The 21,160-nt window shown below is 36.2% G+C and overlaps 1 protein-coding gene across 6 annotated transcripts in view; it reads right to left on the reverse strand.

Annotated features, from left to right (window-relative positions):
- Positions 1 to 21,160, reverse strand: part of LOC123542313 (receptor-type tyrosine-protein phosphatase epsilon-like) — a 113,194-nt gene that overhangs the window by 90,088 nt on the left and 1,946 nt on the right. For 3 of the 6 annotated variants that reach the window (XM_053530958.1, XM_053530959.1, XM_053530957.1), the window contains exons 2-3: positions 3,640 to 3,773; positions 968 to 2,554 (exon numbers count right to left, since the gene is read on the reverse strand). The exons of 2 other annotated variants lie outside the window; for them this stretch is intronic. In XM_053530958.1, the coding sequence (XP_053386933.1) occupies positions 968 to 2,554; positions 3,640 to 3,685 (1,633 nt within the window). In that variant the 5' untranslated portion in view covers positions 3,686 to 3,773. The remainder of the gene's footprint in view (positions 1 to 967; positions 2,555 to 3,639; positions 3,774 to 21,160) is intronic. One more of the 6 variants, XM_053530960.1, reaches the window with a different exon arrangement.

A 21,160-nucleotide genomic window follows, 5' to 3' on the forward strand; every position in this document is an offset into this window, starting at 1 on the left:
ATTTCTTTCTATAGTTTTCAAATTATGCTCAGGACAAACGTTTTTCACATAAGGGTAGGAAATTCAAAAATGAAGGTAGTTAGAGTTATGGTTCTTTAACATTGCGCTTTCTTTCACTGACCTCTATCAATATGTAAAGTATCAAGTCAATCTCTTTCATAGTTTTGGACTCAGGCTCCAGACAAGCTTTTTTAAAAAAGGGAGATAATTAAAAAAGGAACCACTCAGAGTTATGGTTCCTTATCACAAAACTTTCTTTTAATGAGCTCTATCATTGTGTTATGACTTAGTTCCTTCAGTTCTTTCTGAGTTATGCTCCGGGAAAGAAGTGAAACGGACGGACAGATGGACGTACGGACGTACGGATAAGGTGGCGATTATATACCCCCACCGCATCTCTTCTTCGGGGAGTATAATAAATGCGCCACAGTTGTTCGCAAATTTGGTCGCATGGTCGCAGAATAGGGATTCACAAAAAGAAATTTAACCAGAATTCTTTTGAACAAATATTTTTAAGCAGATAGAATCAGTATTTACGTTTAACACAAAATTATTATTGTTGCATTGAACAAAACTGGTGTAGGACTGAATAAAAATATTATTTTTTTGAATGAATATTTTGTGATATACAATAAACATTTTTTTTTTATTGAACAAATATTTTTATATTGCAATAAATACTTTGTAGGATACAATAAATAGTTTGAAAACATAGGATAAATAGTTTGGCACATTGCAGGTATTTGTTTTAGTTTTACAATAAATATTTCAAAAGCTAGAAAAAATATATGAAAACATTGAAAAAATATTTCTGTTTTACAATAAATATTTTAAGACATTGAATAAATATATAAAGATATACAAAAATTATATAAGATATAATATTGCAAAACAGTACACGCCATATTCCTGCAACATCAGAATTTCAATATGAACATAATTCTGTAAAATAGTATTGTCTACATACCTCGTGTGCAGTTTGGTCCTTGAAAACCTGCCTTACATCCGTGTAAACATTCCCCGAATTTTCGGCCACAAGATGTTTCTGCACAGTTAGGGTTACATTTCTTATTACACTTATCGTCATAAAACCCATCGATGCATCCAATAATGCAGCGTCCATTTGCTTCATCACATCGACCGTCGCGACAATTTTTGCTACATTGCTTGTTGCAAATTTGTCCGTAGAAACCAGTCTCACATGACATGCACATAGTATTAGAGCTACAATTTGTACAGTTTGGAGGACATGGCTGGCAAAAACTTCCCCAGTGTCTTTGTACACAAGCTGTACAATTTGTTTGTGAATTGCAAACTGTACACGTTATCGGACAGTCTTTATCACAGTTATTTCCATACTTGCTGCCGATACAATAATCACATTTAGTTCCAGTGAACCCAGTCTTGCAGTTTGAACAACCGCCATTGCTGTTACAGAAATTGCTTTTACAGCCTACAGAACATGAAATGTCACAATCTGTTCCGTATTTTCCAGTTTCACACTGATTACAAAATTTCCCTGTGAACCCTGAAATACAACTATGACATTCGCCATTCCTTTTGCATATATTGTTGGCGCAGCCTTTTGGACAAGGACTATTGCAATCTGTACCGTATTTTCCAGACTCACACTGATCACAAATTGATCCAGAGAAACCAAACTTGCAGCTATAACAGGCGCCATTGATATAACATATATTATTTTGACAGCCAGTGGGACAAGGCCGTTCGCAAAATGAGCCATAAAATCCATTTTTGCAACTATAACAATTACCATTTATTTTACAGATATTAGTTTTGCAACCAGCAGGGCATTCGACGTCACAATTACTACTGTATTTACCGTTAACACATTGATCGCATTTATCGCCTTCAAAATTCGTCGTTCTACAGGTACAACTTCCCCATTGGATGCCACATACGTGATTTTTGCACCCAATACCACAGGAAGACTGACAGGTATGTCCATATTTTCCTAATGGACACAAAGAGCATGAGGAATATGATATGCAAGCTTTACACGCCGAATGACATTTCTCTCTGCAGTCATTGTAATTGTAGTTATACCATCCATCTTTACATGCAGTGCACGTATTATATGATGTACATGACTTACAATTATCCTTGCAGTGATGACGACAGTCAAAATAAATTGCTTCTAAGTTATTGTCGTTTTCTCTACCATTATAGAATCCATCTTTACAGCTATTACAACTGTTCAACCCGGAGCAAGTAGTACAGTTATCTGGACATTTAGAGCAATATTCACCATAAAATCCATCGCTACATTTTGTGCAGGATATCGCATTTGAACAAGTCTTACATTTTTTTATGCATGTATTCATGCAACGGTCACCATAGAATCCATCACTACATTTTGTGCAGGATTGCCGATTTGAACAAGTCTGACAATTATTCATGCATGCATGCACGCAACGATCACCGAAGTATCCATCGAGACAACCATCCCAACAGTAATCGCTGACAGCATGATTGTACCAACATCTATTACTTTTGCAGCATTTACATCTTTCACACTCATTCAAAGTAGTCCCTGAAAGAAATATCTACATACTACATATGTATACGTGAAACATCTTTTGCTTCTCCGATGGATGTACATGATTTGTTAAATTTAGCTACATCGATGTTCATTTTGTTCAAAAAGTTACCCTTGCATATACGGATGAAGACACAAACGCTGCCTTACTTTAATCATCCAAGATACTTGTGCCCCACGACTGTCATATTAATGCATGATTTGCAATTTGAGGATGGGTGGGTAGTTTAATAATTTTAAAAGATAGACTTAGATCACTTCTTCCATCTTTGCGGTGTAGGCCGTTTCGCCACTGGCAACCGGTTAGGAATTCGGTAAGCTTTCTCGGCACTGCACCCGTCTATCCGGCGTTCGCCGTTATGCGCCGGACTTAAAAGATAGGCTTAGCGGTAATTCATATATTTTAACGATATAAATTTGAATAAACATTTGGAAAGTTGTAGTCAATATTCGTGAAGGTAAAAACATACCATAAGACAAAGAATCGCAGACTTATTTGGAACAGGTTACAATAGATCATAACAACTTATAAATGTTTAACGTTTTAATTGCAGCTCACGTGGACAGCGTATGCTGGAGTGTTAGTTTATTTTAGAACCGGTAAGAACCTTTCTTGCCACTCACGTGGCCGGCGTTTCTTCGATTTGGTGAAACGAATTGGCCCTAGAATATTAATGAGCTTGCTGTTACATGTACATGTGTGTCATATATAAAATGGATTTCAAAGAACTCTATAAAATTCGGAAAACTGGTCAGAACATACTTGAAACAAGTCAACGTAGCAAAGACAAAATATATTCAGAAATTTTCAATTTCAATTACATTTTTTTTATTTATTTGACAATTTAGTTGTAATAGCGGTAAATGCCAATCTGTTTTGGAGATTTTCACAGAGAACTGTTCTAATAATATTATATCTGACACAGGATATTGACAGGCTATATTCACAAGCTTGAAAATAAAAAAAGTAAAACGATATATCTTTATATATATATATATATATATATCTATATATATATCTACAGACACTTTTAAAACTAATTAAAATGAGCACTTAAGAATAATGTAAGGATACGAACCATTTCTGAACAGCAGAGGTATCAGTATGAGATATCCTGGCTTCATGATTGACTCACATGCCGCGCCGATCAACAAGTTTCTATTCCATTTTATTTTTTTCTTACTTAAGTGTATGACAAATTCTTGTCGTTATCTGTTACAGTAATAAAAATATAAACATTCATTATGTAATATATAGAATAAAGAAAAAATATTGTATGGTTCAATTATTTCGTCTGAATTAAATATTCTTCGTCAACAAAACTTCAATATTTATATGATGTTTATAGCCATTTAATAATGTCCAGAAATCTGTCTAGTGTTTAGGATTTGATTTAAATTTTAGCGGTAACTGTTGCACCTGTTTCATTATTTGCAGATTATCTAATATCTACAGTAATTCTCCGGATTATAGATTAACAAATTCAACAGTTTTAACCCGAAATATTGATTAACTCTTAACACATGTAAAAATCGCATATATTTAGAAGATTGATTTACAATTGCGTAAAGATTCACTGTTTAACATATTCGAACTTACGGTGTGACTTTTTATTTAATACTAAACCGCGATGCACGATGGTACGATGACGAAAACGCGATGGCGCGATGGCACGATGATGAAACAACGATGGTACGATGGTGAAAACGCGTTATCATCATCGTACCATCGTGGTTTCATCATCGTACCATCGCGTTGTCACCATCGTGCCATCTCGTTATCGTCATCGTACCATCGTGGTTTCACCATCGTGCCATCGCGTTTTCACCATCGTACCATCGCCTTCCGGTTAGAAATGCGTAGTCCCGTACACTTGTATTTTTGTCAACAATAGATGAATGTATCTCAGTGTATACTGTGAGAAGAAATTTACCATTTAGATTATGCTGTTTTGCAAAATGTTTTACAAAATGTTCAGTGCTCGATTCATTAAAACTGTAAAATCTTCAAGTCCACGCCATTTGTATTTTATGTATGCATGAAAGTAAATAAAAAGCTGGGTGTAATAATCACATGGTATTATTCAAACTCAGCTTATTCTTGTTAAGATGTAGAAGGTACATAGTGCAATGTGAAAATTAGATTGTACCAACACTGTATTTTACTGACACATATACTGGACCACTGCGCATGACCACTGAAAGGCGATGGTATGATGGTGAAAATGCGATGGTACGATGGTGATAACGCAATGGTACGATGGTGATAACGCGATGGTACGATGATGAAAACGCGATGACACGATGGTGAAAACGCGATGGTATGATGATGAAAACGCGATGGTACGATGATACGATGGTGAAAACGCGATGGTACGATGATGAAAACGCGATATTACATCGACATTTCACCATCGTACCATCGCACCATCGCGATTTCATCATCGAGCCATCGCGTTTTCACCATCGCACCATCGTTGTTTCATCATCGTGCCATCGCGCCATCGCGTTTTTGTCATCGTACCATCGTACATCGCGGTTTAGTATTATATAAAAAGTCACGATTGTCCAAACGGGACACCGTACGAACTAGATATACACTAAGATATTTGTTTTAATACTGGATCTGCGTGAACGATATTCAAAAGGCATATTATGCCTTTCAAAATACTACTACTCTGCCTTTCTTACAAAGGGCTGGTCACCGCCCCGATAACCTAGTGATAGAGCGTCCGCTTCGAGTGCGGGAGGTCGCGGGTTCGATCCATTACCGCGTCATAGCAAAGTTATAACAAGAGCGCCGCCATGCGGGGCAATATACGCCCGAAGGCTTACATCATAGGATTTGAGCAAAATTTTAAGAACTTGACTGTTGTAGCCCCAAAGGACTGGAACAACAAAAGGAAAACTTCAAAAAACAAATCTAAGTCCACAAAAAAAAAAAATCAAAGTCTACAAAAAAATCCTTATCAGGTATAGGTATGTAAAAATACACCTTAAAATTGGAGGTACCATCCATGTTGTACCACAGAAAAGTGGTCTCGGTTTTTCCCTACGGCCAATAATAAAAAAGTTTCAAAATAAGCTATTTATAGTAACAATAAAAGAGAAGTAATTCAAAAAAAAATATTATTGTAAGTACAAAAAAGAGATCTGCCAAATAAAAACAAGACCACTGCAATGCAGAGCAATATACACAAAGCAAAGTCATATATGACCTTTGACCCTTAAGTGTGACCTTGACCTTGAAGCGAGTCACCCGGAACATGCGCTCTGCACATCGTTACAATGTGGTGAACATTTCTGCCAAGTTTCTTTGAAATCCTTCCAGCAGTTCAAGAGTTACAGAGCGGACACGAAACAAACTGATATGACTTTTGACCCCTAAGTGTGACCTTGACCTTGAAGCAAGTCATCCGGAACATGCGCTCTGCACGTCATCTTGGTGTGGTGAACATTTGTGTCAAGTTTCTTTGAAATCCTTCAAGGGGTTCAAGAGTTACAGAGCGGACACGAAACAAACTGATATGACCTTTGACTCGTAAGTGTGACCTTGACCTTGAAGTGAGACATCCAAAACATGCGGTCTGCACATCGTCTCGGTGTGGTGAACATTTGTGTAAAGTTTCCTTGAAATCCTTCAAGGGGTTCAAGAGTTACAGAGCGGACACGAAATTGCTAACGGACAGACGGACGGACGGACAGACGGACACCAGCGTCATAACATAATACGTCCCTTCGGGCGTATAAAAATGGCACCAGTATCTTCATCATTTGGTGCTCAGTATTAAGAGGATAGTACTAGGGCTGGTCTTCCGGTGCCTGTATATTGTGTCTTTGTGGGTTATCATGTCACGTGTCTACGGCTTGATATTCCAGTGTTGAAAAAGACGTGATACCCGAACACACAAACGTTTGTCGCGTATAATTTGTTCTTCAGACACGGCTGCCATATCTATAAGTAAATACAATATTTTGGTTCGCAAAGAAGCCACAGCCATTTTATGGCCTCTTTTATTCCCAGTTGTATCTCGATCAGAGACTCTTTTTTCAGTAACTTAAGTCCTGCTTAATATTACACCATAACAAACAGACTTAACACTGGACGAAAGAAACATTTCTGCAATAAAAAGATCATAAAGTGAAAATTATTTTCTTCTATAGCTCGATTACCAAGTGGTTTATGTTAATACAAATTACAACTGTCATGTGAATATATAATATAACGTAACAGCATTTTATGCAAGTCGCACAAGTTTACATTAAACCAGGCTGATTTATTTTTCGTTTCATTTCGCGAAATATTCAAATATTTGTTTCACTGTTTAATGTTAAATCCAGAGTGAAACAATGAATATGATATCTTCAATGCAAAGTGTATGGTATTGTAATTAATTACTCTTAGATATTTTATTCATAACATTTGTATTATTCAATCCATTTTCAGTGTAATTATCATACTGTTTTCTGATGGTTTACCAACAGCAACAATTGCAGAAGATACAATCCTAAAGCCTATTCACATAATTCTATCACAATTATTGACCAAATATTACATTTCACCGATATTGCGTCGTATTTCTTATACCTGACAACTTCCATAAAACCGACAATAACGGGACGCACTGAAGTGCTATTGTGTGTGTTAAAGTGTAGCGTTTTCAATAATTGCTTTGGCAAACATCTTTTAGTAGTGAGCAACATGCCATACTTCTACAGTGCGCCAAAATGAAATATCACGCCGTACAAACGTGACATTATACACCGCTAAGCTACAATAGGTTGACATGTTCTAGTACTGTTCATTTTATGTTGAGCGCCAAGCAAGGAAGCAAGCGGTGCCATTTTCAAATCTTTGATATATTGCGGCCAGGATGCGAACCCACGACACTTGAAGTGGGCCTCTACCACAGGATTTCTGAGGTGGTTCACTGGAGCGATTGTTTCCCACAAAAAGAAATAATGGTAGACACACTTTGAAAGTCAGCAGTTTTCTTATACCAGTAACGTTCCTTTCCTTAATTTATTTTCAAATTATACATTTAACATGTTACTTGGATATTTTCTAAGTATGGTTTTCTATCACTGTGTCTGCTTTAAGGAAATATTCAGCTGAATATGATATGAGGATTGTTCAAATATGAATGCATCTAAGCACATAAAATGTATCCTTGATAGATTTCTATGAAAATTTTATTTGGTCCCCTCGAAGTATTCACCTCCAACAGATATGCAATGTTTCAGTCTTCTAATCCAATCCTTGGAGGCATTTTCATAGTCTTTTCTAGGTATACTATGAAGACACTGGAATATTGCAGAACCGAGGTGTTTGCGCAGCATAAAATTTCGACCAGAAAGGTATTTTTGGAGCCTTGGGAACAAAAAGAAGTCACACGGGGCAAGGTCAGGCGAATAAGGAGGGTGAGGGAGCACAACCACCTTTTCCTGCTTCAGAAAGTCTTGTACAATAGACGCCTTGTGCGATGACGCATTTTCATGTAGCAATCAGACATTGGCCAAACCAGTTAAACCAGTTCCGGGTCTTCGATTTTTGAACTATTTCTTCAGTTTTCGAAGAACTTTAGTCTTGTAAAACTTCGCATTTACGGATTTGTCTTTAGGTACTGCAACCTGAATAGCAGGACCCTGAGTTGTGAAGAATATGGCATATATTACCTTCTTGACACTCATGGTCCGTTTTGCAATGCATGGTCTTTTGCCAGACTTTGTTGCCCATATTTTGTTCTAAATCTTTCGTTTTGGGCTCAAAAATGTGAACCCATGTCTCGTCACCAGTGACGACATTTGCGAAAGACCGTGCATTGTAATTTTAAAACTGTTTAAGCAACAAGTGTGCGCATTGCACGCGTGCCTTTTTCTGCTCATCTGTCAACAGATGGGGAATCCATCTAGCACAGATCTTTCTCATTTTCAAATTACGTTTCAGTAGCAACTATTTCTTTCACTCTAGCAACCATCTTGGCAGACGTTGCTGTTTTCGGCCGACTGTCGAAAAAGACATTTCATTATGCCCATAAACAGAACATCTTTCATAAAAAATGTCTTTACACCCTATGCCAAGAATACAACAATTCTTAATATAGGACCGTATTTCAATGACGTACGCTGACCTTCCAACCATTTTTGTATTAGTATACACGAGTAGGCAATGTTTAGCGAGCGATAGACACAGCTAAAGTGAACGGAATTTAATGGGTGTGGTATCAATGTAAAGCTAACATGTTTATCTACCCAATAATCTTAATTTCCTCGTGATTTGCGCATTATTGAGCGAGATAACGTTCTAGATGCATTCATATTTGAACAATCCTCGTATCAAAAAAAAAAAAAAACACAAAAAACTAGAACGTGTCTGTAGGACACAGAGTGTGTCCCTACTGGTAAATTTGTCACAAATAAGGGGCAATAGTTCAAATGTTTGCAGTCTTAGGGGTATATAGCCTCAACAAAAATTTTATGAAAAGAATTCATTGTTCCAGGCCATATACCTTTTGAGCTATTAGCATCACAAACCAAAAAACTCAACTATTTTGGCTATTTCAACGGCCATAACTCTGTAATAAGCGCTAGGATTCTCAAGAAGAATGCCAAGTTTGCAAGGTGACATCATGGTAAAGAATCGAGCAAAGTTTTATGAATTTACATCAAATACTATTTGAGCTAGGCACATTATTAGATAAAAATGCACATTTTTGACTATTTTAGGGGCCATAACTTTTAAAATAGGGCGTGAATCCACGCCAGCCAAAATAAAAGAGGTGCGCAAGTTTATATGATAAAGACTCATGCAAGTTTTCATCCATTTATATTAGGGATGGGAACGAATATTCGAATATTCGAAAATCGGTCGAATATTCGAAAATGAAAATCAAATTCGAATATTCATAAATCATTGTTTGTTTGTTTGTTTTTTTTCAAAATAAGTATCATTGATTTTGTGCAATATGAGCTTGCTAATTCTACAGAATAAAACCATGTCATGTTTGTTTATCGCGTATCAAAAGATGTCCAATTAATATGAAAATAGCAATGCATACTTGGCAGGGACCATCGTTACGGATAGACAGTTTGCAACAGGCGTCAATGTGTCAAATGCATGTCAAAAGATGTCCAATTAACAAGAAAATTGCAATGCAAAATTACCTGGGGTCATCGCTACGGATTAACAGTTTGTATTAGGCGTAAATGTGATATCTTTTTATCTTTTGTTCATTTTTATTGGCGCCTGTTTTATGTAACAAGTTGTAGAATTTTTTTTCGAAAACAATACCAAACTTGACAGATATTGTCGGTCTTTTCACAATATTTTGTACGACGTTTCAGACCATCCGCAGAATCGGTTTTCATCCGCAATCGGCCGTATTCGAATTAAATTTTGAAGTACTTTATAATAAAATCAAGAAACAACATATGATTGATGCATAAGTTCATGTTGAAGGAGGTTTAAGTCTGCCTTACTAGTTTTTTACACGACGATTTTTACACGCCGATAAAATTTTCAAAATGGCGGCGGTAAGACAACAGCGCGTCACGTGTTTAAATGGGACGACCTGCTATTTTTAGATAAAATTGCGACGATCTAAATTATAATCGTTTTGATTTTTTTTGTATCATTTTAAAGCTAAAACACTGAATTAGTTAAATACGTTCATGATTATACTGACAGAATCGTGAAATAAAACGCTAGGATCGGCGGGTTTTGCTAGGTAGGATCGGGTTACCTGAAACAAACATTTTTTGGCCTTTTTACGTACGAAGATCCATGCTTTAAACAATGAATATGTTGTGTATATGCCAATCACTTAATAAGAATTTAAAGCTTCCATTAAAGCAAACCGACTATTCGAATATATTCGAATATGGCAAACCGAATATTCGAATATTGATTTCAGTATTCGTTCCCATCCCTAATTTATATAATATACCTTTTGAGCTAGGTGCATCACAAGGTGAAAATGTGCATTTCAGGGGCAATAACTCTGGAAATATGGGGTGGAGACTGTAAAAAAATAGAAAGTTCGTAATATCATATCATGATAAAGACTCGTGCAAGGTTTAATTAATCTAGTATATTGAACACTTTTTGAGCTAGGAGTGTCACAAGGCGATAGGTACATTTTACTATTTCAGGGGCCATAACTCTAAAAAATAGGAGGCGCGCAAGATGATATCATTATAAAGACTCATGCAAGGTTTCATGATTCTATATCAAATACTTTTAGAGCTAGGCGTGTCACCAGTTGAAAATGTGCATTTTTTACTATTTCATTGACCATAACTTTGGAAATACGGGGTGGAGCCTGACGAAAAATAGAAGGTGCGCAAGTTTAGATCATGATAATGACTCGTGCAAGGTTTCATCAATTTATATCATATCCTTTTTAGCTAGGCGTGTCACGAACTGTGTCCGCACGTTTGATACCTCAGCTGGTCATTCTTTTGTTTGAAAACAACAGAATGACCACTTAAGGAACAAAAGACTTAAGTGGTTACGGAATGAATACATAGGATTTCTATTGTCCTTGGCCACACCTCCTTCCACCTAAGGTATCAATCGTGTGCTCGGATGGACGCACGATGCATTTGTGAAACAGAATAAAGCAGTGTCTTTTTGATAAAAGAAAGACAAATTACATATGTTTCACAAATGCATCAGTATCATGTTTGCCATCAGTCATTCTCTAGGACTAACAACATGCGAAGACATCAACGTTATGCACACGGAAGTGACAAAGTCACTGGCAGTTTTTCACTGCCATTACAAACATGGGACATCTCAAGAGAGACAATGTTTCAACATCCATTTTCCATGGTTGTTTCTGGACCAAGTGGTAGTGGAAAAACTGAATGGACAAGAAAACTGCTATTATCAAATCACGTTATACCTCAGCCTCAGCGTATCATTTGGTGTTTTAGACAATGGCAATCTTTGTGAGGAGGAGGAGGAGGACGAGGAGGAGGAAGAGTGGAGGAGGAAAAGGAGGAGGTGTAGGAGGAGGAGGAGACGGAGGAGGACGAGGAGTGGAGGATGAGGAGGAGATGGAAAAGGAAGAGGAGGAGGAGCAGAGTTGGAGGAGGAGGAGGAGGAAGAGAAGTGAAGGAGGAGGAGGAATAGGAGGAGGAGGAGGAGGAGTGGAGGAGGAAGAGGAAGGAGGAGGAGGTGTAGAGTTGAAGGAGGTTGAGGAGGAGGAGTGGAGGAGGAGGAGACGTAGGAAGAGTGGAGGAGGAGGAGGAGTGGAGGTGGATGAAAAAGAAAGGAGTAGAAGGACGAGGTGTTGTTGGTACATACAGTAGCTCGTAACGTCTTCTGTCATAGTCAAATTGACTTTTGACATATATGCGTGTGATCCCTGAGTGACCAATGAGAATACGTCTTATCACTCACCAGTGAGAGCATTGCTATTTCTTATATCGGCCAGTCGTCAGAACATCGCATTGGCTCTATTTATCATACTTCGCCCTGTAAATTCATTCACTGTCATTCTGGATAGCATAGTGTAAGGATCGGGTATTTCACATAAGTGATTTCACTTTAGGTTTTACACCACGAGCTGATAGATGTTGTCAAACCATTTCGTAGGGTACCAAACACGGATAAATTCGGTTGAGTAGAAACTTGAGAAGAAACTTGATATTTTACGCATGAGTGATTTCATTTCCGGTTGGTTGCCTGCTATCGTTAGTTCTCTCCAAGCGCTTTTATTTGACACCAAGTTCGTTAAAATCGGTTTATATATAGAGGAAAAATTACATTTTGAAAATTTTGCTTGTGAAATTTGAATTTGCCGCCCCCAAAACAGTTTGCAGTGACGTCACTTTAATCTTTAAACGCCAATATCTCGAGAACGGATCATGATAGACGTATATATTTATACATTTTCTGAACCTATTCGACAAGAGTTTATTGGTAAGTTTTATAATAAGGTTTAAAAATCGCTGTTACGTCATTACTCGAAGACGGTTGAAAATCGAATCAAGATTAGAGGGTGTAAATGAAAGATTTTTATGAATTCTATCACATGACATTAACATCTCAGAATTGATGAATAGAATGATTGTCATGAAATGGGGAAAACTGATTATTCAATGTTAACTGTATTTCTGTTCATTGAAAATGTTGACGATTTCCTAGAATGGTCATAATAGACTTTCTAGAACCTATCTGTACTTTAGACAGCATCCTAAAGGACTATGAAAATTTTATAGCATAAAATACTCGTTTCTATAAGTTTCTCCTAAAAGTAAAAAAAAAAAAAATGATCGAAATTTAATCCTCTGTCACAGTTTTGAAAGTATTAGTGTCAACATTGGCCAGTTCTCTTTTATATCTTAAGCTGATCTCAAGTCAAAAATATTAATACTTCATGTCCGCTGGCCCTTAAAAAGGTTGAATTTCATGTATGGTCTTGTAAAATCCGCACAGACTTGCTTTAGGTATCAAGAGTGTCACACAAGTGTTGCTTCATTTTAGCGCAAGATATCGAGGAGTAGGTAGTATCTTATCTTATAATTTCATTTTACAAAGAGAATATCAGTTATTCTCATATGGTTTAAATGCTCTTTATTTTCATGATTGGTCAAGTCATAGACAGTACGTAATTATATCATTATTAAACGTTTTCTTTCAAGTGGTTCTTTTTTATACAAAAAAGGGTTAGTGTTCTATTTTAGCATGAGTGACTTCACTTGAGGGTTAAGTTTATTGCCTTATAGTATTTATCGAGACCTTTGGTTAGATACCCTACATGCCTAGCTTTAGCTGAATTATGGAGTTAGCAGGGTTTTAACGCTTGAGTGATTTTGGTTCATTTTTTCGGTCCCTTTTTGAAATATGATTATCAAAGTTTACATTTTCCGAATTTTCTTGACGAGACCTTTCCTACGATACCTCACTTGACCAGGTTCGTGTCTAGAAACGCGCAGAAAATGTGAATTTTAGGCGTAAGTGATTTCACTTCTGGTTTGAGTGTACTAACTTATAGTACTCGTCGAGACCTTTGGTTAGATACCCAACATGCCTAGGTTATCTTTAGTAATACAGGCGTGAAGCCGGGTGCTCAATATCTGGAAAACGGATAGAGATAGACCTATAATCGTACATATTTTTTTAACCTACTCGAAAAGATCTTTCTAACGGTACCGGTCCCGAGCCTGTATGATGACACTGAAATTTAATGTCTTCATTTCCGGTTAGCACCTAGGTTATGGTAAATTGCATCCTAAACGTTTTTCAAAAATGTCAGATACCCGAAAAGTAAAAATGGTCCCTTAAACGTCTTATTTTTTGATGATTTTGGGCAATCTTCTTTAAAAGTACTTTACTGGCTCTAAAACTCTAGATGGTCATAATTGAAAATGTTGGCAATTATTTTTAGAAAACTATCAAAATGTTCTTTAACATCATATTATTGATGGTATTAAAGAGGCACCTCGGTCTGTATGTGACCCAGACCTGATGTCACCTCCCTTCCGGTAATCAATACAAGGATAAACGTTGAAAGATCAATAGGACTTTGTTAATACATCCGTACATAAGTCAACAGACGCTCGACTTTGTGACGACTTTAAAGGGATTAAGTTTGACATGTTTACTTTTTATTGTCCGGCCATCATGCCTTAAATCAAAACACTCTAGACATTGTGACCATGATCACATTTCATGCACTCATGACCTTATCTAAATATAGCTTAAGAACTCATTGTGAAAAATAGGTCCGAGCATGCCATTTAGGAATAACACTCTTATGATTGGAGTCATTTTGTCAGTGGACGTCAAGGAGGAAAAATCGTAAGCAAAAAAGTAGCCTTTTATTTTCAGTTGACGTTACTTCTAACGTAGATATGCTATCTTAGATAAAGCTTAATGTTTGTAATTAAAAAATGTGATACATATTTTGCATTAATTAATAAGTTCTTTGTTTACCATACAATGTATTTATTCACTAAGGTTATAGATACATCTATACGAGTTTTAATTAAACATTATTAGTGTATAAGTTTTGTTTTCGTTTTATCTCCCCGTCTAGGGCGGAGCACCTGACCCTCAATGTGCGCTATCACGCCCTAGATAGGTATATAAGTCAGCTCTCTATACTTCAGGCAGACATTTCTATTAATAAAACATTTTCAGTATGACAGTATTAAAATAGATTTATTACTATCGTTTCTATTTATAACATTGTGAAGTCATTCTTAAAATAGAAAGATGATGTCACTCTAAAAATAGAATTCAAAATGACCGCCGCGCATGACGTCAATCTCACGCATGCGCAGTCGTGACGTTAAAGAGACCCCTATACTACTAAGGAATTTGAAGTAAGTTACCACACAAATGACTACAGCAGAATATATTGATTTTTGGTTTGATAGAACTAAATATCTACTCTTCAGTGTTATCCACACTATTCTTTTATTGATGGTGTGTACTGTTTACAGTTGGTAATATGAAGATATCTGTGTGTCAAACGTCTTTTGATTATTTAACTTGATCAGCTATTATATCTGGATCAAAATATGCTTATGATATTAACAGCTATAGAGATTTCCATGTTTTAGTACTTGTATTCACCCGGAAGTACTTTTAAATTGTTAACAGTTAACAGTTAAGGTCTTATAGGAGCTTACAATCAGGTATAATTATTATATCCGGTATATCACGGTATAAACATTTTCAAATTTAATTGCAACGTATGTTAGATATAACAATAAATGTCTTAAACAAACAAAAGGCGTAGAGATAATAATATTTGGCGCATTAAACTGGCAGAAAAGACTCGGACTTGCATCTATGAACACATGATTCATTTGCAAAATTTCAACTAAGCAGCAAATTTAAATAATCAATATGTATACTTTCACGTCCTCTGCTGAAATTCAGAATCCCACATAAGTAAATAAATTAAAACTTTTGAAGCTTTTGAATCACTAGTGAGAACTATAATAACTGTTGACATCTTTTCTATTTGGGCAAAGTAATAGTAATAGTAAATACTTAAAAAATATGATGGAATATTGATTTTTCAATTCAATTTGCACATTGTTGTTCTTTGCATAGTCATTATTTTCATTATATTTAAGATTTTTTTTAGCTGACCTGGTGGCCTCCTTTTGTGCTGTTATTTATTTCGTCTGAACTTACCAGAGCGAGGCTCCAGTGGGGAACGACCCTGGTGTCAAATTTTGTAGGGAATAATTCAGTTTCATGAACAAATAAGAAAGATTTGATATATGTTTTGCTTTACACAGTGCGACATCGGGTACACAAACTCTACAGTTACAACAAACCCACTGGAATAAAGCCTGGATTCGGCGCACGGAAATGAAAATCATTTTATGAATTAATGGCAACCCGTTAGCATATTTATTACAGCGGCATTGTTACTATCTTTCTAAAGTTAAAATATGGTATTAAAACATCTGGCACATTAAATAATTCAAACTTATGTCTTAAAATCAGTTTGAATGTGCGCTTCACATTTAATTTAATCATGGTGAAATATCAAAAAATGCACACGGACATGCCCATATTAATTCGCCACATTATAGACCATATGTTTATTTACGACTGTGAGAAGATTCATTAACATCTACGTTGTAGAAAAAAAATCTATTTCGCGAAAATGCTTATGGAAGTATTGTTAATATTTGTTTATTCCGCAAAAAAATAAAGAAAGAAAAGAAATTTATATACTGTAGAAACGGATATATTTTCGACTGTTTTATTTTCGCTAATATTCTCAAATGAAGCCACTCGCAAATTCAAAATATTCAGAATGTTATCTTAAATGATCGTAATGACTTTGTTTATAATGTTGCTGCCACATTTTTTTTTGAACATTTTTTTGTTTGTTTGCTAAATCGCGTTTTCTGTATCTTAATTTTCTAATATTTGTCAAAGGTTTAAATACTAACAAGCAAATTATCCCACGCCGAAAGCGTTTGCGGTGAGGAATGGCAAAAAATTTACCTGGCAAAAAGTTAAGGATGTTACTAAGAAGCAAATAATTTCATTAGTCAAAATCATTTTAACAGAAAATGAATGCTTTTTTTTGGTGGTTGGGGGAGTGGGGGTGGGGGGGGGGGGGGTGCGGAAGCTGAGGTGACCGGGTGAGGGTACAATACTTCACATGTTGATTGTAAATATTGATGGAAAATTAAAAATGAAAAAAAAAATTGGGGGGGGGGGGGGGGGGGGGGGGGGGGGGGGGGGGCCGGATGCATGATCGGGATGACTGAGTGGAGAGTGAGGTGAGGGAACGATACAACTTTGCATGTTGATAAAATATTCATGGAAGATTTGCAAAATAATAATCAAAAGATCAAAAGGAACGATTTTTTTGGGGGGTGGGTGGGCGGGAGGTTGGGGGGAGTGGGAGGGTGTGTAACCAAGTTTAATGAAATTCTACCAATTGCTTGGTTTGTTATGTACAAATCTGTGGATTTTTAACAATTAAAGGGCAATAACTCTAAGGGAAACTGAATCCCCACCCCCCACAAAAAAAAAAATTGACGGGCATCATCGTGGTCTGCTGGTTCATGTTTATTTAATGTTTTATGAAATTCTATCTGATAGTTACTGAGAAGTTGCTACAGATGGACATTTTTGGGCATTTTCCAGTAAATAAAGGGCAATAACTCTAAGGAAAATTGACCAATCCAAAAAAAACAAAACTTGACAGGCATCATCGCAGTATGTTGGTTCATGTTTATTTCAAGTTTCATGAAATTCTACCTGCTAGTTACTGAGAAATGGCTGCGGACGGACGGACACACGGACAACGCCATTTCAATACCCCCTCCCGATTTCATCGGCGGGGGATAATAATTAACTTTTTAGTAGCAAGTTTTATTGAATCTAATATTTTTATTACACCCCCTTATGGCTTTAACTGCATACGTTCACGTCCGGTATTGAAAATGGTGTTATCCCGACCATGTAATTACATATAGCATCTATTTTGAAAGCCTTATAGAATGGACCATAAAACCTGCGTCATGTTCAAAAACACAAATACGCGCGTTTTCTCAACGTCGCTAATTAGGTTGCTATATGTAACCTAACCATGAGTCACAGAATAAAGTCTAGGCGAAAATTATCCACACTACAGTTCAGCTTTGTCACTTGTAAATAGTTAAGTTGCTACGCTAAATACATGGAAAATGAAGGGAGATGTTGAATTAGATAACAATCAATGATGCAAACAAACAACATATTCAGTATCTAAGATAATTGCTTTAATTAATACTAGCTGGGTTTAACATTTGTTGTAGTATTTATCTCGCATGTCATAACATACATATATGCCGATTTGAAACATAATACGTTTACCTTTTAAATCCAACGTACATTGCAACTGTATAAAAAGAAGTTTTTGATTGTATTCTATATATATATGTATATCAATCTTAACGCCTAGTACTAGAACTACAATAAATACTATCTCCGGTTAACAAATCAATAATTTTCGTATTAATCTTAACCCGGAAGAGAATGAAAAGTAAAGTCAAATAGCTGTTTAACTGTTTACAAGCGCGTTATGAATTATATATACTAGGAGATAGACTGACAATTACGTATAGATTGACATTTTAAGATATCCAAAAATTGACATACACTAACTTAAACTATGTCGCATGTTTAAGTTTCAATACTGCACCTTGGTAAATGATATTCTAAGAATACACTACTACTACAAAGGACTGTCGCATATCCTTAGGACAGCGGGCACATTTTTATGTAATCTCGCCAGTCAAAGACATATACATGCATGTTTTTGACAAGACAGAAAATGACGTCACTCGACCTTAAGCTATTTCCGGAATTAAAGAAAATGAAAGTAGACATGCAGAACTTGAAAACGAAAGTCTCCTTTGGATTAGTAGATAGTCAGGGACCACGGGCAGGGGTCACCCCGTCAAAATGTATGCGCGTTGACTTTTGTTTATTTTTTACTAATGTGGAATCAATATTCAGCAGTTTCTAACGATCTGAAATTACCTGGGCTTGAGCACAACATGTCAGCTTTTCATCTACAAAAACATATTTGAGCTCGGGATAAACACAAATCCCATAGGGGTCCGTAACGGATCAAGGTTACATAGAGATTTTTGGAACATCGTAAAACCGCTCAAAAGGTCCTTTTTGATGCTGTCTGAAAGTGTCAATATATGCCTCGGCTGTAAGATATTTCCGAACTTGAGAGCTAAGGCAGACCTAGACACTTCAGAAATATTTTCAAAATGAATTTCCTGTAATAAATGTTGATTCCACGGAAGCATGAAAGGGCCATCAGACGCTAATAAGTTTTATCACGTTACAGGTGCGGGAAGGTTATAACTTACTCATCTAAGTTTAACTATAACTTGCTTCAGCAAAGAAGCTTGGCCAACGCTTGTCTCTCTTTGTAAGATTTGCAGCCATTATATCTCTAACGGTGTCAATAATTATTGTTTCTGGTTGTATTTTGCTCGGAGAATTTTTCTTCAATGAGAAGACGAATCCATATCGAACTGACTTAACATTAGAAGAATAGAATAAACATGATCAGAAGGGAAATGTGTTTTCCTCTTTATAGCTCTGTTACTGTAAGATTTATATTAATACACATGTAACTGTCTTTTGAGTATATTATATAATGTACTTACATTTCTATTTAAGTCATACAATTTTGTTTTATTACAGGCTGACTTATTTAGTTTGATTTCGCGGCGTCTTCAAATATTTGTTTTACTGTTTTAGTTTATATCCAAAGTGATAAATTAGCAGTGGTATCTTCAATGCAAAGTTTATGGTGCTGTAATTTATTATTTTTTGTTAGATAATTATGCATAATATTTGTATTCTTCCATCCGTTTTAATTGAAGTTATCGTACTGGTTTTTGTTGTTGTTGTTGTTGTTGTTTTATCAACAAAAATAGTTGCGGAAGTTACCATTCTAAAATGCAGTTACACAGTATTTTCATAATTCTTTGCAAAATAATGGACATTGCACCGTTTCTTATACCTGATACCTTCCATAAAACCGAAAATAAAGCAACGATCTTATATGGTTAAAGCCATAAAGTAAAGGGATGTAATAAAAGCAACGCACTGAAGCGTTAGTATATCATAATAAAACGACAGACAAAAAAATGGTCCGCAGTTTCATAGCTTAGATACAGTGGTACGCTTATCTAATTAAAAAAAAAATATATATCCGGGTATTGTGTTACTATTTGCCAAATAGTTTCCCCAAACTTGGGATACGCCGGACACGTGAGCGGCAAGAAAAAAATTCCCACCAGTTCGCTCCGGTGTACGCCGGCCAAGTGAGCTCAAATTAAAATGTAACAGATCCATAATTTGTTATGATTTTCTATTGTTCCAAATAAGTCTGCGATTTTTTTTTCTTGAGGTTAGTTTCTACGTTTACGGATATTAACCACATAATTTCCAAATATATATCCGAATTTATATCGCAAAAATATATGATCTGCTTAGGCCAAGGCGGTGCCGAGAAGCCAAAACAATGCCTAATTGGTTGCCAGCGGCAAAAATAGCGTACGCAGCAAATGTAAATCGAATTTCCTCATTTTTTGTGTCCATTTTTAAATACTTTAAAAACTTTCCAACCGGTTATGACACCAGACATTTTTTGGTAATGTATCAGCTGAGAAATAAGTTGGTGCGCTTTTCGAAGCTGACCACATTCGCCTTATTTCCGTCGGAACGAATAAATAAAACTATTACTGAAAATTCAATACTCTTGATTCCACAAAGATATTGACACTTGACATTAAAATTGAAGCGAGTTGGGTTGGAGATGGGGTGGCGTCTGTCCAAGTGTGAGTGCGCGTATGTGTTCTTGCATGTGTACATTGTATGTTAGTGTGTGCACAAAATCGTGTCCGAACGATAATTTTAAATAACAGTTTTTAGATAACAGTTAAAGAGCTTCCCGTTTATAAGTGTTGTTATATACGCATATATACAAATAATATGACGGTACTTGACATTCTCCGGAAGTACCTGATATTGTCTAAAGTTTTATAGGAGCTTACAAAACCGTTTATAATTCCTCATGGTACATAGTGGTGTGTCATGGTTTATCTGGTATATCACGGTATGTCATGGTATATCAGGTATTTAACGGATGGCATGGTATATTGGTTATATGGTATATCCGGTATAACGGTATGTCACAGAACATCCCGTATACCACGGTTTGTCATGGTATATCACGGTATCTCATGGTTTATCCGGTATGTCATGGTATACAGGTATATCATGGTATGTCCTGGTATATCTTGTATACCACGGTATTTATTGATATACCCGGTATATCACGGTATACCATGGTATATCCGGTATATGGTATATGCGGTATCACAGTACGTCATGGAATATCCGGTGTGTCACAGTATGTTATGGTATAAACGTTATACAAAGGTATGTAATGGCATATCCGGTATATCACGAAATGTCATGGTTTATCCAGTATGCCATGGTTTATCTGGTGTATCACGGTATGTCATGGTATATCCCCTATATCGCGGTATGTCATGATATATCCGGTATATAACTGTATGACATGGTTTATC

This window comes from Mercenaria mercenaria, chromosome 19 (genome assembly GCF_021730395.1).
Source record: "Mercenaria mercenaria strain notata chromosome 19, MADL_Memer_1, whole genome shotgun sequence".
NCBI lineage: Eukaryota > Metazoa > Mollusca > Bivalvia > Venerida > Veneridae > Mercenaria > Mercenaria mercenaria.